This window comes from Vipera ursinii (genome assembly GCF_947247035.1).
Source record: "Vipera ursinii genome assembly, chromosome: 3".
Lineage (NCBI taxonomy): Eukaryota > Metazoa > Chordata > Lepidosauria > Squamata > Viperidae > Vipera > Vipera ursinii.
The window spans coordinates 126,821,233-126,849,183 of NC_139516.1; the positions used below are offsets into that span (position 1 = coordinate 126,821,233).

The window sequence follows — 27,951 nt, forward strand, 5'->3', positions numbered from 1 at the left end:
GGCGCTCACTCTGCTACGCGGCACTCAGGATTCGACCCGCCAAACTGCCGACCTTCCGATCGACAAGTTCAGCATCCTAACCCTCTGAGCCACCACGTCCCTTACCAGAGTTACATTACTCCTATTGTAATTATCTGACATAGCTGTTGCCTGTGTTAAAACTTCAAAATATATGAAACAGCCTTATACAACATCAATCATATAGCTCAGCGCTGTAATATCTTCTAAAACCTCAGGAGAGTTTATTTTAAATGTATCCTACTACAAGATACAGTACAATTTTTAAAGGTATTAGGAACAAAACCGCAATACTCTTTAGGTATGCAGCTACAGTTGTACAGATTTGTGTTCAGAATGTCCTTATGATGGGAAAGTCCTAGGAAACGGTAAATGAACAATGATACTTTCCACATACAATCTGAATACAAAAATGCACAAAGCTAAACATTTTTTGAATCAAAAGCTACCATGCAAAGTAATTGGAAAAAGGTTTTTTTTCAATTTTGATGAAAAACCTATGTGATATTTTATAATAATTACAATATCCATTAGGCAGTAAGATGGATGTACTGTATCTTTTAAGGTTTTGAAGGATTATGACATATATGAAAAATAGATCACACGTAATTTACTACTGTTGCAGAGAGCTGACATTACAATAAATAATATTTTAATGGAAGAAATTTTGAGGGATGAAATAGACTGGAAATAAAATACTGGATGGCAACTATAGTGTGAATGTTCAACATTGGTCATCTTGTCTCCTTCCAATTCTGTTTCAATCATAAATACAGAACTCAGACATTTCCCTTGGCACACTTATACAACTCTTAATATGGAAAAGAGAAGCTATTGCAGCAACATTCAGAAATTCAGTGATACGTGCAGAATTCAGCCTTAATATTAGTGTTCTAGAAAGATTAGCCTTTGACAACTTTACATCACCTACAATGCTATGTCGTTACACGGTTCATTTACCTTTTAAATTAATGTGGTATATAAACCGCCTTACCAGGCCACGTAGCTTATTAAACAAAAATGACTATGTGGAGTGAACAATTAATTGATGAAAAGTATAAAGAAATCACCAGCCCCACAAAAATGAACTTACCCCTGGTTTGGGTAGTGACAAGTATGCACGCTTCTCCCCTAAAAACAATACACCAAAATTGATTATGTACTGTACTTCTGAAATCGTCTCTGCAGGTTTTTGGAAAAAAAAACATCATATAAAAATATACCTACCCTTATTGGTTCCTCTTCATAGATCAGACAGGTTTTGTATTTTGCCATGCATTGCATTGTAAAAGGGAAATTCTGCTACTGCCTATATTTGCGCTTATGGGAGGCCACTGACAGATTCACCAGAAATCTTTCCATTTAGTTGATAACATTACTAAAAATTTCCTTTATCTTTCTAAATGTCCAAGAAGAGCAGCTAATCTGGTGTGGGGGAAGCCTATGTGCAAGGCCTAGTACAGCCATGATGGGAATCAAATAATCCCTGGAGGAAAGTTCAGATTTTCTAACGGTATAAGGAACCATTTGATTTTCAGTAGGACCCTGATATTTCTTCCACTGAAATCAACACCAATATGTACTTAATGTTTTTTAAACTTTTTGTTTTATTATATTTATCTTCCTCTAAATGGCTCAAGACAGACTGCATGAGTTACCTTTCATTTTAAAATACTGAATGATGGACTAAAATCAGCTACAGTATTTCATAGTCAAGTGGAGACTTAAGGTAAGTCTCTCTGCTGTTCAGTATTTCAGACTTGTTTTGTAGGAATTAATGGGAATTTAAAGTGCTCAATTTTGGTCAGATGATATTATTTTTTCATAAGAATTATTTTTCCAGTTTTCTGTGATGCAATTCAGGTAAATTCAGACTGCACACCAGTCAACATTTCAAAATCACCTTTCAAATTTTCAAAATCACTTTTCAATTTTTCTACAAGGCAATTCAGGTCAATTCAGACACAAGCATAGTTTATTCCAACCAGCATTCAGGATTAAAACAAATATTTGAACTTTTAGTTTGAGAAGCCACACCAATGTTTATCTGACTCCCATTTTCCATCTTTCATCACTCTCATTTCTCTCGTATATCATTTTCTAGACTGAATTCCATTTCCAAATATGGTTTTCAATTCAGACATCATATCAAATCATAATGTATGCAAAACAGCTTTCAAATTGATATCAAAGGATCAATAGATTCTGAGTTGCCTGAAAAAAGAATGTAATTCATTCATTCAAAACTTACATCTAACCATAGATAGATAGGTACTGTAAGTAAGTTTCCATAACTGTTAGTAATTCGTAGTGCTCCTTGTTAACTATCAATACTTAAGGTCATATTATTTGGAGAATTCTTATGGCATTCAGATGTGGTATCTGAGCTTGCTATTTAAATTTAAAATAAGTTTGGTCTGATATTTAAATATTCATTAGATAATCATAAGTGATTAGACATACAGAGACATTTAAGATCAGACCATCTATCCACTTGGTTTGTTTGTGAAGAAATAAATCCTATTTTTCTTTGGTCATCATAGAAATGCAAAGATTGACACTTCTACTCACCAACTTGGAGATGGGGTGGGGGCTTGGCAACCAACTTACATTTTAAATTGCAATGTCTTGCCGTCACAATATCGCAATTTGCAACCTTCCCAGATGCCTTCTGACAAGCCAAGTCAATTATGGAAACCTGATTGTCTTGCTTCACTGATTTTACTTAATGACCGTGGTAAAATGGTAATAGAATTGGGTCCAGTCATGTGATGACTTAATGAATGCATCACTTAGCAACCAACATTCCAATCTCAAATACACACACACACACACATATATATGACATGTATCTCAATGTTTTATATATACAGTATACACAGTATGTATATATTGTTCACACACATATACACAAACATAAACACATTTATCTATACATACATGTTGAGATTGATGTCATATGTATAGTGGTGCCAAGTGACAGCAACATTAGGAACGTGTGTGAGAAGCTAGAGGAGTATCAGGAGGAACTAGAGAAGATGTGGAAAGTAAAGGCCAAATTGGTCCCAGTAGTGGTAGGAATGCTTGAAGCTGTGTCTTCTAAGTTAGGAAAGTGACTCCAACAGATCCCAGGAACAACCTCAGAGCTCTTTGTCCAGAGTGCAGTGCTAAGGACAGCTAAGATAATGCGCAGAACCCTCAAACTGCAGAGGGCACCCAAGAGTGAGGAAGACCTACATTACCCATGCGGGTGAGAAAGGATTTTTTGTTTACACACAGACACACAGACACACATTTACAGGTGAAACTCGGAAAATTAGAATATCATGCAAAAGTTCATTTATTTCAGTAATGCAACTTAAAAGGGGAAACTAATATATGAGATAGACTCATTACATGCAAAGCAAGATAGTTCAAGCCGTGATTTGTCATAATTGTGATGATTATGTCTTACAGCTCATGAAAACCCCAAATCCACAATCTCAGAAAATTAGAATATTGTGAAAAGGTGCAATATTCTAGGCTCAAAGGGTCCCACTCTAATCAGCTAATTAAGCCATAACACCTGCAAAGGGTTCCTGAGCCTTTAAATGGTCTCTCAGTCTGGTTCAGTAGGAATCACAATCATGGGGAAGACTGCTGACCTGACAGTTGTGCAGAAAACCATCACTGACACCCTCCATAAGGAGGAAAAGCCTCAAAAGGTAATTGCAAAAGAAGTTGGATGTTCCCAAAGTGCTGTATCAAAGCACATTAATAGAAAGTTATGTGGAAGGGAAAAGTGTGGAAGAAAAAGGTGCACAAGCAGCAGGGATGACTGCAGCCTGGAGAGGATTGTCAGGAAAAGGCCATTCAAAAGTGTTGGGGACTTTCACAAGGAGTGGACTGAGGCTGGAGTCAGTGCATCAAGAGCCACCACACACAGACGGATCCTGGACATGGGCTTCAAATGTATTCCTCTTGTCAAGCCGCTCCTGAACAACAACGTCAGAAGCGTCTTACCAGGGCTAAAGAAAAACAGACCTGGTCTGTTGCTCAGTGGTCCAAAGTCCTCTTTTCTGATGAGAGCAACTTTTGCATCTCATTTGGTAACCAAGGACCCAGAGTCTGGAGGAAGAATGGAGAGGCACACACTGCAAGATGCTTGAAGTCCAGTGTGAAGTTTCCACAGTCTGTGTTGATTTGGGGAGCCATGTCATCTGCTGGTGTTGGTCCACTGTGCTTCATTAAGGCCAGGGTCAATGCAGCCGTCTACCAGGAGATTTTGGAGCACTTCATGCTTCCTTCCGCAGATGAGCTTTATGGGGATGCTGACTTCATTTTCCAGTAGGACTTGGCACCTGCCCACACTGCCAAAAGCACCAAAACCTGGTTCAGTGACCGTGGGATTACTGTGCTTGATTGGCCAGCAAACTTGCCTGACCTGAACCCCACAGAGAATCTATGGGGCGTTGCGAAGAGAAAGATGAGAGACATGAGACCGAACAATGCAGAAGAGCTGAAGGCCGCTATTTAAGCATCCTGGTCTTCCATAACACCTCAGCAGTGCCACAGGCTGATAGCTTCCATGCCACGCCGCATTGAGGCAGTAATTGCTGCAAAAGGGGCCCAAACCAAGTACTGAGTAAATATGCATGCTTATACTTTTCAGAGGTCCGATATTGTTCTATGTACACTCCTTGTTTTATTGATTGCATGTAATATTCTAATTTTCTGAGACTGTGGATTTGGGGTTTTCATGAGCTGTAAGCCATAATCATCACAATTATGACAAATCACGGCCTGAACTATCTTTCTTTGCATGTAATGAGTCTATCTCATATATTAGTTTCCCCTTTTAAGTTGCATTGCTGAAATAAATTAATTTTTGCACGATATTCTAATTTTTCGAGTTTTACCTGTACTCACCCCCTAATAGAAAATTAACATATTATAGCTATATGCTATCTGAGAGCAGAGGTAGAAAACCTCTCCCTGTTCATGGACAGCAGGGAAATGAGGTGACCAAGATCTTAGCAAACTTTTTTTTCTTAAAGTCTAATAGCTTGTTGGTTTATTTACAAGGCTGGTATAATTATATCTGACTTATGTATCATCACCAAACAGATGTAACAACTGAATGTCCCAGATTAATTCAAAATTTGCATTTCCACAAACAAATTAAATAATTATTATTAGTGCATATGAAGCTTAGCTATATGAACTGTTTACATTAGATAGAAGAGGGCTTGCTATCAAATATTTAAATGCAACTGTTCTACTGAAATATAAAAAGCTGGGGAAGTGCATCATGTTTCACACGTGATGGAAGACAAGGCAGTGTACGCCATCTTTCTTTTTCCTAAGGAAACAATGTTAACAAGAAATAGATTTCTGCTTGGTCCAGCCATTCTATCTTCTATTCCTCCACAAATAAAGTATTTGGAATGCCAGAAGAATAAGTTTTTAAAGCTCATGTTTTATAACAGGAAAACAAACAAAAAATCTTGGCCATCTTGAACTTGTCAATGTCCTTTTTCAATTAATACTAAACCCCAAAGTCATTCAGTGGAAAATACGTAAAAGTAATTGCAGCTATTTCACACCATCTTAATTCATTCCTGCTTTCTGCTAATCAATGAGTAATTAAGACCACCTGAAGATGGGATGAAGCAATTTAATATATGGGCAAAATGGAAAGTAAGAAAGGCGACATAGGTAAGATTGAGATGAAGAACATTATAGAAGGCCAGGGTGAGCTGTAGAAGAAATTTAGAATTAAAGCCATTACATTTCTGTATTTCCCGTGAAGAAGAGAAAACAAACCAAAATGGAGCCAAAATGATTCATTGTAAAACTGAAATTGGTTTATTAGAAAGTGTCCAGCACATTTGATTGCTCTTTAGTCTTTAACCATCATCAAAAGCAGAGGGCTATTGCCTCACCAACATTAAAACATACTTATTCATCACATGCCAATACCAAGCTCAATAGTTTAAATTGGCAATTTAAAAATGACATTACCATAAAAATATAACATGTGTAAATTAAGGAGTTAAGTGGAGTGGGATAGCTTGGGCATAGCCTCAATTATCATCCTGATATGCTAACTGCATCTCTTAATCAAAACACTAAAGATATACTTCCCATTATCAAGAAAGCAGTCCCATTTTTTTTCCTCTAGAAAAAAGGCTGAATAAACTACTATGGTACTGAAATTTAAAAATATAACTAGGAAAATAATGTGTTTTTAGTAATAAAAATATAACCTAATTGCCTGCCAAGATACCAGCTAATTAAACAAGCTGTCCCATTAATTTAAATAGGAAACTTAAAACACCCCTGAGATGTCAAGGACTTAAAATGCATCATTCTGTAAGTACAGTCTCTCGCTTTAAAAATTCCCTTTTAACTAAGTTGGATTGATGTGGAATCATCAGGTAGCGTAGACAAGGGAGTAAAGAGGCCATCTAGCTTGAAGTTGGTCCATGGGAGGAAATGGCAGAGGCCAGACAATTAAAGCCTTTCTCAAGGGTATGCAGTGAGTTTCACGACATTGTTATAAATATATGATCAACAATAAAGAAACAGGTGAATGAGCACCTCACTATGCGTTGGATGCTTTTGGATTGAAAGGATTAGCCAGCTATAAGCTGTTGTCCAGGGGACACCTGAATTTGTTAACAGCACACATTCTTTGGGAAGGATCCTTCCATGTCCTTTGACATGAAAGTCATAGAGTAGGCCTATGGCAAGCTACAAAGAACCAACACTGGAGAGAAGCAACAGAGGAGCTGGCTTCTGAGCCTAACGAAAACTGGGAAGTATGGAACTCATTAAATAGACTGTGAATGGGTACAAGATCCAGAGACACTATGAACAAATGGGGCTCTCCAGTGGCTTTTGCTTTTTGCAATTGTGGTGATCTGCAGACAACAACACATTGTATATCTGCCCTTTGTGTCCTGATCAGTGTACACTCGAAGACCTCCTGGCAGTGCGACACAACACAATGTTGCTAATTTCTGGGCAAGATCTGTTTAATTTGTATATATTTTAATCTTGTACTTTATATTTTAAATGTTATATAGTATGCCTTATTTTAATTGTGAAGCTTCTAACACGAATAAACATAAACAACAATAAAGAAACTACTTTGGCCTATTCATGGAGTTATTCTGGTTCTTTGCACCTGACATTAATCTCACCAGATTCAATACATTCTCTTGGGAAAAGACAGATGAAGGCTTCAATAGTTTGGCCTCTGCTGCTTCCTCCTACAGAGTAACTCCAAGATAGACCAGCTCTTTACTCCCTCCTCTACTCTAGTCAATGACTCCAACAGAATTAATCAGTACACCAGGCATTCCAAAAACCCCAGTTCAGCCACTTATGTTTCCTGTATCTTCCTGCACAAAAGGAAGGCTTTTGGTTGATGTCAACTGTATAGAGCAGAGAAGCTGCATTTGCTGAAGTTTTACATGGTTCTTAAGAGCACATGAATCCTATTCTCCTAATATACCTATGAGGAAGTCTTTTTAAATATGACTGTCTATATGTCAATCTATATATCCAGGGTGGCATAACATCCAAGGTAATTTCGACGTTTACATTATTTAATTTATACAAACTTTATATTATAAATAATTAAAATTATCTACATAAGGAATTTATAATTCAAATTCAATTTATATTATTCAACATACATTGAATTCTGATTCAGCTGCTGCTCTTGGCTGCTTCTATGCTTTTGGAGTGCCATTCATATGCTTTGAGTCATTCTAGTTCTATTCAGGCAGTTGTCTAAATGTGTGAAAAGATCAGTATAAAGAGAGAAGTAGGCCTATATCGCATTGATAGTTGTCCTTGTGTAATAATTCTATTCATGTTCAAGTATTCACAAATACAGGTCTCCTACAGGTCACCTACAGATCTTATGCAAGGAAAAGTTCAGGTGTATGGTTTTATCCTTTCATATACTGAAGTCTCCCCACATATTTAGACACTAAGCCTTTTGATTTATTTTATTGCATAAATCCACTGGTTTACTGTGGTCTATAATCAATCGCTAATGTTGTAGCAGTTTGGAAATTAAAATTAAACAAGCCTGACATTTAAACACAGCCAGAATATAAAAATATTCTTCAAAACTAAATTAAGGATTGTGTTGAGAGAAGATTACAGACATTAGGTAGTTAGCAAATCATAGAAAACGTGACACAGCAAATAATTTTGTGAGACGGAAACATAATATTGTATGACAGCGGCCCACAAACTTTTGGGTGCCAGGGACCGGTTCCATGGAGGGCATTTTTTCATGGACCAGGGTGTGTGGTTTCGCACGCTGCCTGAATCCCGTGCATGCGCAGATGGTGCTTTGCTGACTTGTGCGGCCCAGTTCCTGCCTGTCTGCAGCCGAGGGGTTGTGGACCCTGCTGTATGACATTTTCCTAAGTATCTTTACTGCATTATAAACATTATCTGGGTCTTAGCACTGTATACACAGGCCTCATTTTTGCAAGAGGTATCTAATTTTTGCTTTCATTATGAGGATAAAATGAGGATAAATCAGCACATAAAGTCTAATAAGTCTTACCCCATTAAAAGCTGTATGCAGCTAGAAAGTGAGGGGCATAATCAGATATGTATAACTGTCTCCTTTGGCATTCTGCAATGGTTTTATAAGTTAAAAGCTACTGTCACTTGCCTGATTTTTCTCTGTCAGGTCTGATACTGTACATGATTTTGTCCTGAGTTATTATATTCAAGAAAATAACCAAAAGAATCAATTCATCAAACATAACATTTCTATCACAGGAAAAATGGCAGAATTTTGTGGGTTTTTTTCTGTAAAACTGAAAACCCTTCTGAAGAAAATTAAATTACGCAGAGGAATGAGAAATCTCTCAACAAATAATACTACAGTGCCTCTGGCAAGAATGTTGAGAGATAGATTTGTTCTTTATATTTTTCTAAATGCTACACAAATACCAGGTGACTTACCACAGAATATAGGCCAAAAGTTGTGGGCAGTCATCAGAAAGATCCCATCCAAGCAGAAACGATAGCAGTTTAAAAATCAAATAGCTAAATTCACTACATTGTGTAGTCAGCAGAGAGCACAAAAAATAAGGATGTCTTTCTTTTGCAAGAACACTAGACAGTTCAGGTCAGACTGAAAGAAGAACTTATGTTTCCATCACCCCACTAAAAACAAAATTCAAGTGCTTTGAATTATGAGTCATTTCCTTGAATAGTTGAAAATGTATTGCTGATCTATACAATAACCTCATTGTACAATAAACTCTATTCCCTTAAAATTCTTTGAAAAGAACTCTATTCCTTTAAAATGGTGCCTTTCAGCTGTAGTACTGCGGTTCTTAAGAAAGCTCTTTAGAAATACTGCTTAGCACCCTTTTCTGTAATATATAAATAAAAGAGACAACTGAACACAGCATGTAGCACAAACCCAATTTATATAGACCTATCAAAAGTGCACCCACATGATCTTAGATATTGGGGAAGAACTTTAGGTCTGATAAGCAGAGATTTTTCTATTATCATATAAAAGAAGAAAAGAGGAGACAAAGGTTGAAAATCACTTAACTAAAAGGAGTAAATACGCTTTTAATTAGGCGAGACTGCTTCCTAGTCTCACAGGGTTCGACTGAAATTAAAACCATAAAAGGTTCACTCTCAGAATATTCTTTAACTTCTCTGAAAAATAGGAGACAAGATCTTTTGAATTATTATCTAAATGCGTAAGAAGTGCTCCTGAGTTTTAGCTGCATCACAGTACTCTAGTATTTCCTAACTTGATAACTATGAACTGTGAACACAGGGTGGACACATTCCAAGGATCTGCCATGTTACTGATGGGTTTTCAAAGTTTGTATGTTTTCCCTCCATAGGTAATATATTTTAGTGTAGTCAACCTCCAAAACACCTACAGAGGAGCTAAAAGTTTTAAGTGGCTTCAAGTTGTAGTTTGTTGGCTTTAGGAAGAATGTAGATTATCACATCTCATAGTGAGAATACTCAGAATATGCGTGCACTGTAAGCTGGAAGTTTGTATTTAAGGACAGTAGGTTGTCGGTACTTAGGAACAACCTGCTCACCTCGTCTTCCTTCAAACACATCACTGATTTCTCTTAAGAGCAGGGACATGTCATTCAGCTGAGATTCCCAAGCCTCACAAAATACATCCAGATTTTCTTTTGCAATTTTGCTGGAAGGATGCAATGTCAGGGTTTCAGCAGCAGAAATTATCTGAAGGAAACAAAACAGGCTTTGTCATACACATACAATTGTGTATCAGCATCCATGTCCACAGGACAAAAGATAAGCTGTCTCTCATTTGTATTAAAAAGGCTGCATAGCATTTGCTAACAAAGCTTTTCAAAAAACAGGGAATTTTCATAGGGAACACTATGCTATATATTGTTTTGAATGAGTGGCTGTTTTCAACTAAGTAGGCTGAGAGAATATAACTGTGTTATAAGAAATCTTTCTTTCAAAAATATTTTGAAAAGGATTATTATTTTTCTGATACAGGGAAGAAGGTCTTCCAACAGACTCTAAAGAAGCACTTTATTGATTTTACTGTCAGGAACAGTTAATGTGAATCTAGCCTCATAAATCATGCCAGCCGAGATTATTATAACATGATTATTATAATATAATCATTATAAACATGATTCCTTATCCAGAACCCTCCTTAAAGAGATTTTTTTTTCGTTTTGTTTTGCTACCTACGTATTTAGGAAGTCTGTATGTACGTTGAACGTAATAGTTAAAAGACACTTTAACGCTATTATTCCAAGCTTGATATACTTTTTCCATTATGAAATTCTGATCTATTGTCAAATATTGATGGAATATTGATATATTTCCATGTGAGAATAGTACATGTTATGGACAAAGTTTTCAGTTGCAATTTCCGGCACCTGAAGCTAAAGAATTAGAAACACAATTTGAAAATTCAATTGGAGCAAATATTCATGTAAAATTATAAATACCTGAGGCCCAGTCACATGAAAAGTATCTTCTGCATGGAGACAAGTAATTTCAAGTGGCTCTGTTCCAGAGACATGTCTCAATAGATGGCATATCTAAAAAGAGAAACAAAACAATCCAACATAATCACAAAACCTATGTATGAATTGTGGAATTACTCATATTATTGAACATATATGGTGGACACTAAATTAAAGCTTTGAGTATACAGGAATGCATCTAGAGATTCGGGCTTACTCTTGGTAGAAAGCTGGACATCTGCCTGACATCTAAGCTAGAGGATGCTTAAGTATTCTTCTGCCAATCGTTTGTCATCTGAACTCCTGTTTCTCCAACCTTGACCTTTCAGTCATCCTAAATAAGCCAAGGGATATATGGCTGGGGCAAAGATTGAAAGGAAGCAGTGAAAGCTAGGAAAACTCCCTGAAATTCTACTTCTTGTTATTTTTTAAAAGATACTTGATGACATCTGGAATCCATTTCTATTTCCACCCAGGATTGTTGAGAATCAGGTGGCAGATTAATAAATTATTGTTGCTGTTATTGTTATGATTATTTTGTTCCATGAGAATGCCTACTTCTCCTTTTGAATCAATAGTATTAAAAATATGGTAGGATTGGTACAACCAGGGCTTTTTTTGTTATAGAACACCCAGAACGGAGTTCCAGCACCTTTTTTGGATGGAACATTGTAGGGTAGGCAAGGCGGGTTGTATGACTTGTGTGTAGGGTAGGCAAGGCGGGTTGTATGACATGTGTGAGTTCCGGCACCTTTTTTTCTTACAAAAAAAGCACTGGGTACAACTACTTGGGTTTAGAAATCAGGCAGCTGTTGGTTTTAAGAACAGATACCCTAAGGCTCCAAAACAACTTTCACCATAAGCGTGATCTGAAGAATGAAGCAGGAGCATTAACACAGCACTTCAATTCCAAAAACCTAAGATTTTATATGAATACTTTCTCTTGCAAGAGTTGGGGATATTCCCTTTTACTTACCTGGGGGAAGGGGAGAGTTGCAGTTGGTCTTTAAATGGTATGGTGGGGTAAGGACAAAAAAGTGGGTTGGGCCAGGACAAAAATTAAATGTAAATGCAAAGTAAATACAATTAATCTGATTATTCCCTATGCCAATAGTAATTCCTGACACATTAAAATTTCAATTCAGCAATAATTTTTGAAGGGAATGAAGACTGGGGGCACATATATGACCATGCAAAGGGAATTCCTGTTTAAGGGGCATGATCAACTCAAAATCTCCCAGCCGATTGCAGTAATCTTTATGGTAGAAAGCAATTTCTAATACCTCTATTAAAGAAAAATAATAATTTCAATGATGTACCCCAGATAAGCAGAATTTTGGCTGTCTTTTTCAACATAATCCAAACTTACTTCGATCAATTGGTCTTTCTGTTCAGAGAACTTATAGCTACGCTCTGCAATAGCTTCTATATTTCCTTCTGCTCCGCAGGCTTTCAGTGCTTTCAAAACAAGGTGATCAGAATGATACTTTATCAGGTCTGCTGCAACAGATATTGCTGCACTGTGGAGCTTTGACATTGGAAAAATTAACACAAAACAATGAGAACTTAGAGCAAGCAGTAATTATTTCCAGGCAATCAGAACATTTATACAAAAGCCACTGATATTTTCCTTTTGAAATTTGGCGTATCTGTTGAACGTTTTTTGTGGTCAACTAATTTTTCTGAACTAATATTCTAGACTGTGTCAATATAATGAATCTAGAAAAAAATGTGAACCATGAGGAATAAACAGTCAAAAATCATTTACATAGAGAAGAGGATAAAGATGCTTACCAAGAGTTAACTGTTGCATAGTTCTCACATTGCAGTAAACAACAAAAAACCCGATAGGGCTAGGTATATTAAAAATCTCAAACACATATGGTTGATCTTAAGTAATCTGCTATTCAAAGTAGAAAAAATATGAACTAATACAGGGTTTATGGAGCAAATTATTTCCAGTTTGAATTTACTAAACCATTTATCATTTCTCTTCTGGATGCTGGCATCCTATTAGACCTGTTAGTCCTACATATCAGCAAATGGTTATATTAACCGATAGATCTTGGATACAGACTTGAAAACTGCTTCTTGAAAACAGTATTAATTTAAACAGTATCATAAGTATCTAAACTTGTTGCATGGTTATATATATATATATATATATATATATATATATATATATATATATATATATATATATATATATATATATATATATATAACCATGCAACAAGTTTAGATACTTATGATACTGTTTATATATATATATCTCGCCTGTTACTTGTGTTGTGACTCAGGGCCAGCCTGTGGGCCCGACAGCCGGGTCCGATGTATCGGAGGACTCAGATGTGGGGGAGGAGGGAAACGAACCGGCTGATGATGATTTGGAGACTTTGCAGAGTCCTCAGCCGGGAACCTCTTCTCAGCTGTGTGAGCCCGAGAGTGCGGAGGATGATGACCCACAGCTGGCCCTGTTCAAGGACGCCCGACGCAGGAGGCAGACGAGCAGGGACAAACAAAGGAAGGCTATGGGACTCCTCGGGAGGAGGCACAGGGAGACCACGCCCTGAGCTCTCTATAAAAGAAGTGTTTGGGGAGGGGCTAGTTGCTGAAAGCAACTTTTTCGTTTGAGAAGTCAAGCTCTTGTATTTTTGTAACAGTGTAATTAAAACTTGGCAGAAGCCTTTTGATCTTGGACGCTTTCCAGACTCTTCCTTTGATTAGGGGTGCGAGAAGAGGGCTGGTTCAGAACAGTTTGCTTTCAGCCACCCACCCCTTAATACTACGATGGAGCAGCTTCTTGCCGAGAATGTCCAGCTCAACCAGCAACTCACCTTGCTGGCCACTCAGGTGGCACAACTGCAGGCTCAGGTACATGCTGCCCCCCCACCCAGGAGGAAATGTCAGATAGCTATGCCGGATAAATTCGCTGGTAATCCAGAACTGTTTCCTGCCTTCCTGGGACAATGCCAGCTTTATATCAGCGTGAGAGCAGCTGATTTCCCCACTGACCGAGATAAGGTGGGATTCGTGTTGAGCCTTCTGTCGGGAGATGCAGCTCGTTGGGGCACGCCTCTGTTGGCACAGCCTAGCCCTTTGTTGGATAACTTTGGGGGGTTTTGTGACCATATGCGCCTCATGTACGAGGACCCGATTAAGGCACAGACGGCCACCCGACGCCTGAAAGCTTTGAGGCAGGGTCAGCGCCCTCTACAGGCCTATATCAGCGATTTCCGGCTGCTTAGCCAGGATTCCGCCTGGAATGAGGCTGCGCTCGTGGATGCCTTTCAGGATGGCTTGTCAGAGGAGATGTTGGATGAGCTGGCCCGCGTGGACATTCCCTCAGACCTGAATGGGCTGATCCATCTTTGTCTGCGGATCGATGCCCGGCTGCAGCAGCGTAAGAGTCGCCGTGCCACCCCACAGACCCCTGCCGCCCCTGTTGTGCGTGAGCCCCCGGTCCAGAGGGAGGAGCCAATGGAGCTGGGTGCCGCCAGGTCCCGTCTATCGGTGACGGAAATGGACAGACGACGATCGGAGGGGTTGTGTTTTTACTGTGGGGACCCTGGACATTTGGCTGCTTCTTGCCCGAAGAAGCGTCAGCGGGCGTCAGTGACCAAGCCTGCCCCGAGAAAGTCCCCTGCTTTGTTATCGGGAAACGGCCCGAGCCCGATCTAGACGGTGTGAAAGATCGGGCGACCCACAACATCCACACCGAGCGACGCCGTTCCGACGGTGCCTGTGAACCTCCACGGCATTTGATTTTGGAGGCACGTCTGATCCTCCCTGGCAAGTCAGAGGGGATTCCAGTCCATGCCTTAATTGACTCTGGGGCTACCACTAACTTTATGGATTCGGCCTTTGTGGCCAAATGGGCTGTTCCCCAGTGTCCAGTGGATCCGCCCATGCTTGTGGAGACCATCGATGGTCGAGTGCTCCTGTCCGGGCCTATCACGGCCGCCACGCAACCCGTGTGTATGGCCATCAGTACCCATGTGGAGGCCATTCAGTTCTACGTCACTTCGGATCTGCACTTCCCCGTGGTCTTGGGACTGGCGTGGCTCCGGGCGCATGATCCACAGATCTATTGGTCTCAGAACTTGGTCACCTTCCCAAGTTTGCAGTGCGTGGACCACACCCGCCATATCTGTGCCGGCCAGGTGGAGGGTTCCTCAGGGGTTTCCTTGCCTCCCGAACTGTCCGACTTTGCTGACGTGTTCAGCGAGTCAGAGGCGGACCAATTACCCCCGCACAGGCCCTACGACTGCTCCATTGACCTAGTCCCTGATGCGCCTCTCCCAGTGGGGCGTTTGTACTCCATGTCGGAGCCCGAGTTGGCTGCATTGCGGGACTTCCTGACGAAGAACTTGGCTCGTGGTTTCATCCGGCCCTCGTCCTCGCCAGTGTCTGCGCCCGTGCTCTTCGTCAAAAAGAAGTCGGGCGAGTTACGGCTTTGCTGTGACTACCGGAAACTCAACGCTATCACGGTGCGTAACCGCTACCCGCTGCCCCTCATCCCCGAGCTCTTGGACCGACTCCGGGAGGCTAAGATCTTCACGAAACTGGACCTGCGTGGAGCTTACAACCTCGTCAGGGTTCGGCCGGGTGATGAGTGGAAGACGGCGTTTGGTACTCGCTATGGACATTTCGAGTACACGGTGATGCCGTTTGGCCTGACCAACGCCCCCGCTGTGTTTCAGCATTTTATGAATGACGTCTTTCGGGATCTGTTGGACCAGTTTGTTGTGATTTACCTGGACGACATCCTGATTTACTCCCCGTCGCGTGAAGCGCATCATCAGCATCTCCGTCAGGTCCTGCAGCGCCTCCGGAATCATCGGCTGTTTGCCAAGTTGGAGAAGTGCCAGTTCTACCAGGTGACCATTGATTTCTTGGGTCACCGCATTTCTCCTGAGGGCATCGCCATGGAACCGAGTAAAGTTGAGTCGTTGCAGAGTTGGCAACCCCCGCGTCGCGTGAAGGATATTCAGCGACTTCTTGGATTTGCCAACTACTATCGGACATTCATCCCTGGCTTTGCTGCCTTGACAGCCCCCCTCACCCGGCTCCTGCAGAAGAAGACTCGGTTCCAGTGGAACGCCCCCGAACAACAGGCGTTCCAAGCTCTGAAGGACGCCTTCATGAAGGAGCCCATCTTGAAGCATCCTGACCCGCAACGGCCGTTTGTCGTGGAGGCGGACGCCTCCGACATTGCCATTGGGGCCGTGTTACTTCAGGCAGCGACGCCCAACGGTACCCTTTTCCCTTGCGCGTATCACTCACGGAAATTGAATCCCTCGGAGCGCAACTATACCATCTGGGAGAAGGAGCTGCTGGCCATCAAGGCGGCGTTCGAGGCTTGGAGGCATCATTTGGAGGGGGCGCGGCATCAAATCGAGGTCCGGACGGACCACAAGAATCTGGAAAGCCTGCAGACCGCTCGGAATTTGAACCAACGCCAGATCCGGTGGTCCCTCTTCTTTGCGAGGTTTGACTTCCGGGTGCGGTACATACCAAGCGGGCACAACCAGAGAGCGGATGCTCTGTCCAGGAAGCCCGAGTACACCCGAGTGGAAGACAAGCTTCCGCCCAGGACCGTGATCCCCGTCGAGTCTTTTGCTGCGGTGCGGGAGCCGGTGGATATACGGGCTCGGATCCGGGAGGCGCAGCAGCAGGAGGCGTGGGTGGCTCAGCGGAAGGAAGAGGTGGGGCCAGATTCGCCTTGGTCGGTCACGGATGGACTCCTGTATTATCGTGACCGGCTCTATGTTCCAGGAGGGCCACTCAGGGGACTCGTCCTCAGCCAATGTCATGATAACCCGGCTGCGGGGCATTTTGGCCTGTTCAAGACTCTGAACCTGGTCTCCCGTACATTCTGGTGGCCCCGAGTCCGACACGATGTCCAGTCTTATGTCACCTCCTGCGTCCCATGCAGGCAGGCCAAGTCAGCGACAGGGGCCCCGCCTGGTTTACTGCAGCCTTTGCCAACGCCCAAGAGACCCTGGGGGGCTGTGTCCATGGACTTTCTGACGGATCTACCCCCATCCTCCGGCTTCACGACAGTGTTTGTGGTGGTGGACATGTTGACCAAGATGGCGCACTTCATCCCCTGTCGCGGCTTACCGTCAGCTCGCGCCACTAGTCGCATGTTCATCCAACAGGTGTTCCGGCTGCACGGCCTTCCCGATAGAGTCGTCTCCGATAGGGGGGCCCAGTTTACAGCCCGCTTCTGGCAGGAGTTGATGCGGGCGTTGGACATTAAGGTTTGCCTCTCGTCCGCGCATCATCCTCAGACCGACGGGGGTACCGAGAAGGTCATCGGCATTTTGGAGCAGTATCTGCGCTGCTACGTTAACCTGCAGCAGGACAATTGGGTGGACTATTTGGCCATAGCCGAGTTTGCCTTTAACAACTCGCAGCACACCTCCACGCAGATGACACCGTTCTTGGCCAATGTGGGTTATCACCCTCGGTTTTTCCCCCTTTCTCCCGTGGACTCACCGGAGCCGGCAGCGAACGAATTCATGGCGGAGTTACAGGCGATCCATCGGTTGGTGCGACGGCAGCTGGAGAAGGCCAAGGCCGACTACAAGAGGTTCGCCGATCGGTCGAGAAGGGATACGCCTCCATTATCGGTGGGGGATCGGGTCTGGCTGTCCACCAGGAACCTACCATCCACTCGGCCGGCGAGGAAGCTGGACCACCGTTACCTTGGACCGTTCCCAGTCGAGGCCGTCATCAACCCGGTCGCCTATCGTTTAACTCTGCCACGTTCCCTGCGCGTGCACCCCGTCTTCCATCGGTCCTTGTTGGTCCCCGAACAACCGGCTTGTCCACTTCGCCAAGCGGAACCTCCCCCATCAGGACCTCGTGATGGCGACAGCACCCCCGAGTACGAGGTCGCCAGCATCAGGGATTCCCGCTGGCTGAAAGGTCGCTTCCAGTACCTGATCGAGTGGAAAGGGTACGGGCCGGAGGACTTCACATGGGAAGACGCGACCGCCGTTCATGCCCCTGCGTTGGTGACTGCTTTTCACGAACAGTTCCCATCCCGACCGCATCCGGATCGGCAGACCCGGGGGAAGGGCCCTGCGGTGCGGGATAGTGTTGTGACTCAGGGCCAGCCTGTGGGCCCGACAGCCGGGTCCGATGTATCGGAGGACTCAGATGTGGGGGAGGAGGGAAACGAACCGGCTGATGATGATTTGGAGACTTTGCAGAGTCCTCAGCCGGGAACCTCTTCTCAGCTGTGTGAGCCCGAGAGTGCGGAGGATGATGACCCACAGCTGGCCCTGTTCAAGGACGCCCGACGCAGGAGGCAGACGAGCAGGGACAAACAAAGGAAGGCTATGGGACTCCTCGGGAGGAGGCACAGGGAGACCACGCCCTGAGCTCTCTATAAAAGAAGTGTTTGGGGAGGGGCTAGTTGCTGAAAGCAACTTTTTCGTTTGAGAAGTCAAGCTCTTGTATTTTTGTAACAGTGTAATTAAAACTTGGCAGAAGCCTTTTGATCTTGGACGCTTTCCAGACTCTTCCTTTGATTAGGGGTGCGAGAAGAGGGCTGGTTCAGAACAACTTGTCCCAGCTTCTGCCCACCTAGCAGTTCGAAAGCACGTAAAAATGCAAGTAGAAAAATAGGGACCACTACGGTGGGAAGGTAACAGCGTTTCGTGCTAGTCATGCTGGCCACATGACCACGGAGACGTCCTCGGACAAGCGCTGGCTCTTCGGCTTTGAAACGGAGATAAGCACCGGCCCCTAGAGTCGGAAACGACTAGCACGCATGTGCGGGGGAACCTTTACCTTTATATATATATATATATATATATATATATATATATATATATATATACATATATATATATATATACATATATATATATATACATATATATATATACACATATATACACATATACATATACATATACATGAAAAAATGTGGGTGATACTATAAAAATCTAGAGAGACCCTGCATTGAAGAGAGTAAGAATATTAGGGGTAGGTCAGGGGTAGGTTTTCTGTGTATTTCACAGCTTCCAGGCACAAACAGAAAATGTGGGCAGAATAAGAATTCCCTGAGATAGATTTCATAATTAATTAAAATACTTCTAATGCAGAATTTTGATTATTTTGACACGTAATTGTAGTGTTCTTCTTCAGCAATATTTGTTCATCTTATTTTTCATAATTCTTGCAATGTTCTTTGCTGCTACAAATAACCAATCTGCCAGAACTAAGAAGAGGATTAGCAAGGGATAACCCCCCACGTTATCCTTGTTCTTCTTCCAGGATGGAACTAAGTGATCTGGAATAAAATCAAAAGTATGCTAAATAATCTACAGGGTAACATATAACACCCAGGGGCAGAAAATTAAACTTTATAAGCGGCTTCATCATAAATTCAGAGGATTTTCATAACTATGTAAGTAACTATCAGCCTTGGAACTCTCTCTAATTCTAAAAAAACAACAAGGGTGGGTAACCCAACTGTTGTACTCTAAGGACAGTAAGGTTTATTATTTATTATTTATTATTTGGATTTATATACCGCCCTTTCCCGAAGGACTCAGGGCGGTTTACAGGATATTTAAAAGAAAAATAAATACAAAAGTTAAAAACAAATTAAAAAAAGATTAAATCAATCCCTGAAAGAAAAATAAAAACCCCAGTTAAAGTTAAAATTCTCAGCCTGTGCCAGAGAGCTCAAAGAGCCAGGTCTTCAGGTCCCAGCAGAATGAACGGAGATCGGGGGCAGTCCTAAGCTCCGCGGGCAGCTGGTTCCAAAGGGTTAAACTGCCTCTCTGCTTTTGTTCTTTTTTTAAGCATGCCCACTCAAGTACAGCTTGGGAAGAGATTGTTGCTCAGTAGAAGAATACATACTTTGCATGTAGAGATTTTGTCTTCAGCAAAAATTAACACTTGCTGGGAACAAAGGCATCTGCAAGATCCAATGCTTTTGTCAAAATGCGATAAATGTACAAAAGGGACAGAGCTCCCATTGCAACCCTGTTTTCATCGCTTGACACATCCATTCACAAATGTTTCTTGTTGGGGAAGACCTCTGTGCCCAAATCTTTGATAGATGGATTGTGGCATTCAGAGGCAGCTCAACGAGAAGTTTCAACATGCTTAAGGATGGGTCCTGCTGACCAGAGCTGCTGAAAACTACAGACCGTCACACTTAGGGGGCATAATTTCCTTGGTCCTGAAATGCTGATTTGTAATGCTGGATTGTTGTAAGCCTTTTTGAGAATTTTCTCTGTTCCTCCCAGTCTAGGCAGGAAACTATGCCATCAGTCTCTAGCAATCAAGGTTGGAGGGGACTCTTGAGGGCCACAGCAAGAGCTAATAGGTTACTCACATCTATGTAGCTCATAAACTGAATTATTAAAATGACTCATTGTGAATAAAAAGCATTTAAAGTGGATTCTGAAACAATCCCAAACAATTTGTATTCCTGCATGAAAGTTATGCCCTGCAGGCTTCTACTCAAAACGACCTGCTGGTTAAATGGCAAATTCAGACAGTTGGAAACACTGTTATACCATTATTTCTCTATTGAGATTATAATCATTCATTCTGAAGAGGTTACACATTATAATTCCCAAGCACATTCCAGATTGCACTGGATTCTAACTTACCTCTCTTTGAAGTTCATTCATGCACTGGCACATTTTTAGTATGGATATTTCCAAGTCTTCTGTGATTTCTCTTTTCTTCTGATTTTGCTAAAAAAAAAAACACCAAAATTTTAAATTCAACAAATTCATGCCTTTAGGCCATTTGCTCTTTTAAATAAAATCTTAAAATTGAAAAATCCTAGCATGGCTTTGCAAATATAATTTCAATCCAATAGTAATTTTATCTTGAAATGTGGCTTTAAAAAGATATGCCTAAGATAGATATGCATGAATTCTATATTAATTCAAATCTCATGCTGAACCATGGTTTAATCATAAGTTTGTTGAATAAGAAGCAACTGACTGATTTACACAATGAGCTGAACAATGTGCTAAGCTAAAATCAAACCAGCTTATGTTTTAGTGCAATATGAGAACTCAACAAATTTCTATATGAAGAATTATGACAATAATCAATTTTGTTCCTATTTAGTAAAATTTGTTAAGAGTCGTGAAGTGTATTGTTGATATGACAAGGCTGTTGCTTGAAGTTTAGCTGGATTAATACATTACACTAATCCAGTGTTTGCAAACATGGTTTTCCAAGCTGCTATAGTTGTGTTCATACATCATACTAACCAAAACCAAAGAAAGCATACTTTAACTTGAACCCAACCATTCTAATTTGTAACCAATAGCTTTACAGGTTGGCATACAGAAAGATATACTGCTCTAATATATGGTATGCTGTAAAGCCAAAAAAATATATTTAGATTTGTTAAGCAATGTTACATACACAGGTAGGGTACGATCTATTGTTCAGAGACCATTCAAACTAGTGATGGCACTGAAAAAGTGGTACTTATGACAGGTCTTTAGAATTTCAGTTGTTGCAGTGTTTTCATGGTCATATGATTGTGATCTAGGTGCTTGGCACCCTGCTCACAATTACAACATCACAATGAGCCGCAGTCATATGATCCCAATTTCTAATGTTCCCTACTGGCTTCCCACAAGCAAAGTCGATGGGAGAAGCTGATAGGGTATCAGCTTGCTTAATGACCCATGTGATCCTTGCTTAACAATGACAAATGTGGACTGCAAGGACTGTTGAGGCTAAGTGAAATGGTCACGTGACATAACACTTTACAGCCATGTAGCTTAGCAATGGCAATTTTGTTCCCAATTTTAATCCGAAGGTTTACCTGTATTTCAGTTCTACATGATTTCAATTCCTTCCCTACATTTTTAGAAAATTTAAATTGTTAAAGTCTTCTGGAATCCTCCACATTTTCCTGTTGCCCATATTAGCTGAGAGCAGTGGCTGCTATTGCAGTATACCAGAGGGTTAGGGGTTATATCTTTTTCTGAATCTGACTACTAATGATAGGAGAAAAGTTGTATTTATAAAAGGGATTATACTGGGATTTTGTTCTGATTTATGTAAACATTTGTAAAATCCAGTTTTAAATGGCAAAGGTGATCACCCCATAGAATTTGCAATACTGGGATGATACATGCTGTCATTGTAGAGCATATAAACGGATTTAGTATTAGTTCTCAAATCAACAGTTTTCCTGGGGAAAATGTGTTTCTTACAGCATTGATCCAGGCTGACATCAGCTGCTCCAATTCCATCTTTGCTTGTTTGGAGAGCTCCAAGATACGCCCCCGGGTTTCATGCCTTGTATAAGCAGAATCAGTGAAATCTTCTGTGAGTTCAAGGACAAGACGCAGCAATGCTCTAAGATTCTCCCTTGGCAGAAGGTAAAGGTTTTCTCGCAGACCTTCCACCTTATTCTGAAAAGAGGGGAAAGGGATATACTAAAAAAGGCAAAAAGTACTGAAGTGTCAGCGCAGCTACAGCATGCCAGTTAGGAGAAAGGTCTAGAACAGAGGTAGGCAACCTCGGCTCTTTTATGACTCATGGACTTCAACTCCCAGAGTTGAAGTCCATGAGTCATAAAAGAGCCAAGGTTCCCTACCCCTGGTCTAGAACCAAAAGCTCTCTTCCATCAAATGACCTAAAAAAAGCTATACGTTCCCACCCATAATATGGTAAATTCACTCAATGTAATAATAATAATAATAATAATAATAATAATAATAATAATAATAATAATAATAATAATAATAATAAAGTTGGAAGGGACCTTGGAGGTCATCTAGTCCAACCCCCGCTCAGGCAGGAAACCTTATACCATTTTAGGCAAATGGCTGTCCAGTCTCTTAGTTTAGTTTAGTTTTATTTGATTTCTATACCGCCCTTCTCCCTAGGGACTCAGGGCGGTTCACAGGGCATATATGAATAACGATACAAAAGTTAAAAGGAAATTAAACCAGTGCCCAGTTAAAAACAATAATAAAATAGTAAAAACACCAATTTAAAAAACCCATAATCCCCCATCAGGCCAGACCAGCTAATTCAAATAAGTGGGTCTTCAACCCGCGGCGGAAGGTTCGGAGGTCTGATGCCATCCAGAGCTCAACCGGCAGTTGGTTCCATAATGCCGGAGCGCCCACAGAGAAGGCCCTCCCCCTGGGGGCCACCAGTCGGCATTCCCTGACCGGAGGCACCCTGAGGAGGCCCTCTCTGTGGGCACGTACTGGGCGGAGGGAAGTTGACACTGGCAGCAGGTGGTCCCTGAGGTAACCCGAACTCTTCTTAAAAACCTCCAGTGTTGGAGCATTCACCACCTCTGGAGGCAGGTTGTTCCACTGGTTAATTGTTCTAACTGTCAGGAAGTTTCTCCTAGGTTGCTTCTCTCCTTGACTAGTTTCCATCCTTTGCTTCTTGTCCTGCTTTCAGGTGCTTTGGAGAATAGCTTGACTCCCTCTTCTTTGTGGTAGCCCCTGAGATATTGGAACACTGTTTTTATAACTAAAGTTATTAATATGTATTCCATCCTATAAGCTATTGTTTAAAATATTTTGTTAATTGAATTAAAAATGGCATCTCAGTGTCTTTATGCTGACTATGCACCACTCACAATGGAGCTTCACATATCAGGGACAGTCAATTTGGGGCCCTGCCAATGTTTGGGCTAACTCTCACAATCCTTTGTTGACGTATTGGTTTGGTTAGGACTGTGTAGAGTTGCATTTCAAAAGACTCAGAAGGCATCAAGTTTCCCAGCTTCAAAACACATTCACATGTTTATTTCAATGACAGTTTACAATCAAGAGCAGCAGTAGGAAAATGCAAATCTTTAAAAATGTTACAAATATGACCCACGTCTTACTCTTATGTGAGGGAACACCCACATCCTGCTGCATTCTTTTCAGAATACATTTCTTATGGAAAGGATGATGGACTCCAGTTAAATAATACCAATTCCCACATGCAATAACCTACACAACCATCTATGCAAAATGGCTGATATGAATAGGGAATTATACCAGATGATATTTGTGCAAAGCAGCTTCCCAAATGATCTGCCAAGCTTTTGTATACCCGGCTCCCCTCAAAAGTTGGGTTGTTACAGGCATAATTGCAAGAAAAATAATCCATACTACTCCCATGAGATATATCACTAAGAAGATTATATTATAGAAAAGCCATCCAATGGCATGTGTTAGTTGCGTAGCAATACCTATTATATAATTTTGCCATTTTTAATACAAATGAGAAGTTACCAACCTGGGTTGGAGTCATTTCTCTTTCAGCAAATTGGGTTAACCACCAGTAGTCTGAGCTATCTACCTTCTGAGTGAAGCTCCTCCACCAAGGTACAGACACATTCTCTTGAAGGAATTTTCATATTTTAACCTTACATATACATGCAGTTTTTAGTTCATAAAATCCTGGACAGAGTATGAACAAAGTACACTGAAAAGCCTTGAACATACTTTGAAAATCACTGGAAAGTTCTAGTCTAGAGCACTGAAATGTTTTTTCCCTCTTGCATCTAGAAAAAGTCTCTTAAAAAAAAGACTCATCTGTCCTTACCTTGAATTCCTTAATGCCAGTATAGATGCTCATTGGGCCTGATTCATTTTCTCCACTGGGCCGAGTGTCTGCTACAATCTCTATAACCTGTTCCAAAGCTAGTCTCATTCTGTGGAACACTGCTCCTTTGTTAACGCGGGCAGATTCACAATCGGGATGCCTTAAACAGGTCTGAAGATCAATAATTTGAGCAAAAAAGAAAAAAAAAGCAATAAGCAAGCAGATAAATAAAAATACATCAACACTATTTGGATCTTTCTGTGTTATATACTAAGGTGCATCCCATTAATGCCCCCCCCCGCCACCCTCGGGCAAATCAGCCAAGGCTGTTTATCAGTTTCATCAGTGAGTCAGCCACTGCATTTGTCAACATTTCCTCTGGGGTCCCTCAGAAAGCCTTCCGGTCTCTAGACATGTTGACTGATGTAGCTTTAATCAATGCTGTCCCTATGTGTTCTGGAGAGTGGCTCTCAAGTCTTTTGCTTTGCTGATAACAAACAGGAAAAATTAGTTACCTTGGAAGCAGTGAGAAGCATCATGGTACATTTCTCAAGAATAGACCTAGCAGCTGCCATTTTAGCTTTCTTCTTTTCATCTTTCAGATCCTAAGGAAAGAAAAGCAAAACCTTCTAACAGATAACAATAATTCTTGGGAAAGGGAGGTGTAGGACATCTACTGAAAAACAAAGCATGTCATATCTTTTAATTATTAAAAAAAAGACAGAACCTCATAATGGGATATGGAGAAACTTGGGCAGCTTTTCCGTTGGTTCTGAACTATTGAATTCATCTGATTTCAACGCCTTCTGAAAACATAACTGAACGTGCATGGGTTTTGATTACTTTGGGCAGACAGGCATTACTATTTTGCTTGCAATATCTAATATCACTGTTTATTATAATCACCGATGAAGATGTGAATTCTACTTAATTCTCAGAATCCCAAGTAGAATGAGAACAATAGCTTGAAATAGCTTCGGGCTGTAAAGGAGACATGTCTCATATTGTTGTGATTCAGGGTCAGCCTGTGGGTTTGGCAGTTGGATCGGACGACTCAGAGGAGGAAGGGGGTGTTGAAGAGCTTGCTGAGGGGGTTGAAGATATTGCTGATGAGAGCCCTCAGCCAGGCCCCTCCCACCTGGTCATGACGCAGACCCAGCTGTGTGAGCCTGACAGCGTGGATGAAGATGACCTACAGCTGGCCCTGTTCAAGGACGCCCGACGCAGGAGGCAGTCAATCAGGTGTAAACAGAGGAAGGCAATGGGGCACCTCGGAAGGAGGCAGAGAGAAGCCACGCCCTGAACTATATAAAAGGGGAATGTGTGGGAGGGCTGGTTTGCTGAAGGCAACCGCTTGATTAGTTCCTGTTTCATAGCTCCTGTTTCATGGTTGGTGTCTTGTTTTGCTGTTTTATGTTAATAAATTTGGCAGGCTTAATTCCAGCCTCTTGCCGTTTGTAAAGGGGTTGTCCCTGCCTTTTCTGCAGGGCCGGTAGCAGGCTGGTACAGAACACATATCTTTGATTTATCAAAATAAAACATTCCACGGATATAACACAAAATTTTTCTTTTACAATCCAGAAGTTACAGAGAAGGAATTCAAAAGATCTAACAATTTAGATTTGGCTTCAACAGAATTAAAGGAGTTGTTTGCTAGTATAGAACAATTAAAGGAACTGTTTGCTCGTCTAGATCAGGAAAAGCAGGAAAAGTAACCACACTTTTCTACCACTTTCTTCAAGATAGATAGCAGCAGGGGGCCAGGCAACAATATGATATGTCCTAAGGATCTGGAACACCTTTTTTTCCTATTTGGAACTAGAGTGGGGGGGCTTTATCTTTGCTTAAGCAACATTAGTGTCTTATGTCTGTAAGAAACATCTCATTTTGTCACAAAATCAAGGTGCTTTTCTTCAGCATAGTAGTTGGCAAATTCTGGCAGGCAGTCTTAGGTACTCAAGTGGGAAGCTATTTGCAGACTTCTCACCACGGTCTACATGCTGAGAAATAATTTCTGCTGACCCAGAAATCTATTTTATTAACATTTTCCCACTGATGGTCAGTCAGCACTCCATACTCAGGCTATTGTGGGGGTTTTGTTTTTTATTTAACGACGGTAGTTTCCCAGTATATTTCTGCTTTATTTTTTTCCTTTTGTACTTTTGCAAATGTTGGGTCATCCAAGACTGCCAGTACTTTACAGCTGGGAGGAAACACTGCTGCTGTGGCTCAATTAGGACTTTAGTAATACTAGAGACTAAAAGTCACTAGTATTACTAAAGCCAGTGGTATTCTGCCTTTTATGGTTATTAACTGTGACAGCTCAGATGGGATCTCACTGTTCAGAGCCACTTTTATGTCTTACAATACTTGATAAACTGCAGGTTGGATGCACACATTATAAATACCAATTGTAAGTTTTTAACCAGCTGACCATTCTGCCTTTCTGTAAAAAGGCAGAATTGAGAATGAGGTAATTTTTGCTAGTTTTCTACAAAGCATTGAACAGACAGACTTTTGTCTAGTACTTACATTTTGTCGATCTCCAGTTAAATGGGCAAATTCCACCATTTCATTTCCAAACTGACTGAATATTTGCACAAACTCCTGAAAACTGCTCACTTTCTCTAACTGTTCCATTGTCATAAGGACCTGTCAAATATGTTGAAATCATGAATGACTGATGTATCGCTGACAAGACAAATTTAGAATTTATCAAAATCAGTTCCTGTTTTCTATATTAAGATGCAACCAGTTCTGCATGGCCATACAGTCAAGATTATTTATGTACTCTTACTATAAACAATGCAGTTTAACTTTATGTATTACTGGATGAAAGGCTTATTTATTGCTCCCATAATAGCTGTACATATCTATTATGTATTATCTAGCTAAAATTTAGCACTTGGGTTTTCTATTAATAAGAAAATGTACGTATGTACACACATACACAAACACACACAGAATGACCTTGTACTGATCTCAATGCCAGTTAAACATATTTAATTATCACTTCCATAATATACAATATAAAACTGTATGGAAAATGTACAATCAGTATTCACAAAATCATAATTACCTTGTTTCTAGAAGCTATAATTTGCTTAATAACTATTATATCAGCCAACACCAATACTTTAGTAACTGAGGAAAGCAAGAGCCTTGCAGCTTTTACCACTCCTGTTTTGTCAGTAAAAATTGTAATCTGGCCATCAGATTCTGGACGATCCAAGGTTGCAATGTCTGTAAGCTGCGCAATGGTCTTGCCTAAAAGCAAAAGGTAGTTAGTTCAGCCTTGCTCCAAATACAGAATCAACTGGTTAAAAACTGTATTTTACAAAAG

The 27,951-nt window shown here is 41.2% G+C and overlaps 1 protein-coding gene across 4 annotated transcripts in view; it reads right to left on the reverse strand.

Moving 5' to 3' along the window:
* CTNNAL1 (catenin alpha like 1) overlaps positions 1–27,951 on the reverse strand; it is a 61,954-nt gene that overhangs the window by 7,288 nt on the left and 26,715 nt on the right. For all 4 annotated transcript variants that reach the window (XR_014492230.1, XM_083360488.1, XM_083360487.1 and 1 more), the window contains exons 3-12: positions 27,688–27,875; positions 27,141–27,260; positions 25,124–25,213; positions 24,609–24,779; positions 22,259–22,459; positions 20,681–20,767; positions 12,403–12,561; positions 11,016–11,108; positions 10,116–10,266; positions 1,112–1,149 (exon numbers count right to left, since the gene is read on the reverse strand). Coding sequence is in view for 3 of the 4 variants with exons in the window: in XM_083360488.1 (XP_083216614.1) it covers positions 1,112–1,149; positions 10,116–10,266; positions 11,016–11,108; positions 12,403–12,561; positions 20,681–20,767; positions 22,259–22,459; positions 24,609–24,779; positions 25,124–25,213; positions 27,141–27,260; positions 27,688–27,875 (1,298 nt within the window). In the remaining variant the exon portion in view is untranslated. The remainder of the gene's footprint in view (positions 1–1,111; positions 1,150–10,115; positions 10,267–11,015; positions 11,109–12,402; positions 12,562–20,680; positions 20,768–22,258; positions 22,460–24,608; positions 24,780–25,123; positions 25,214–27,140; positions 27,261–27,687; positions 27,876–27,951) is intronic.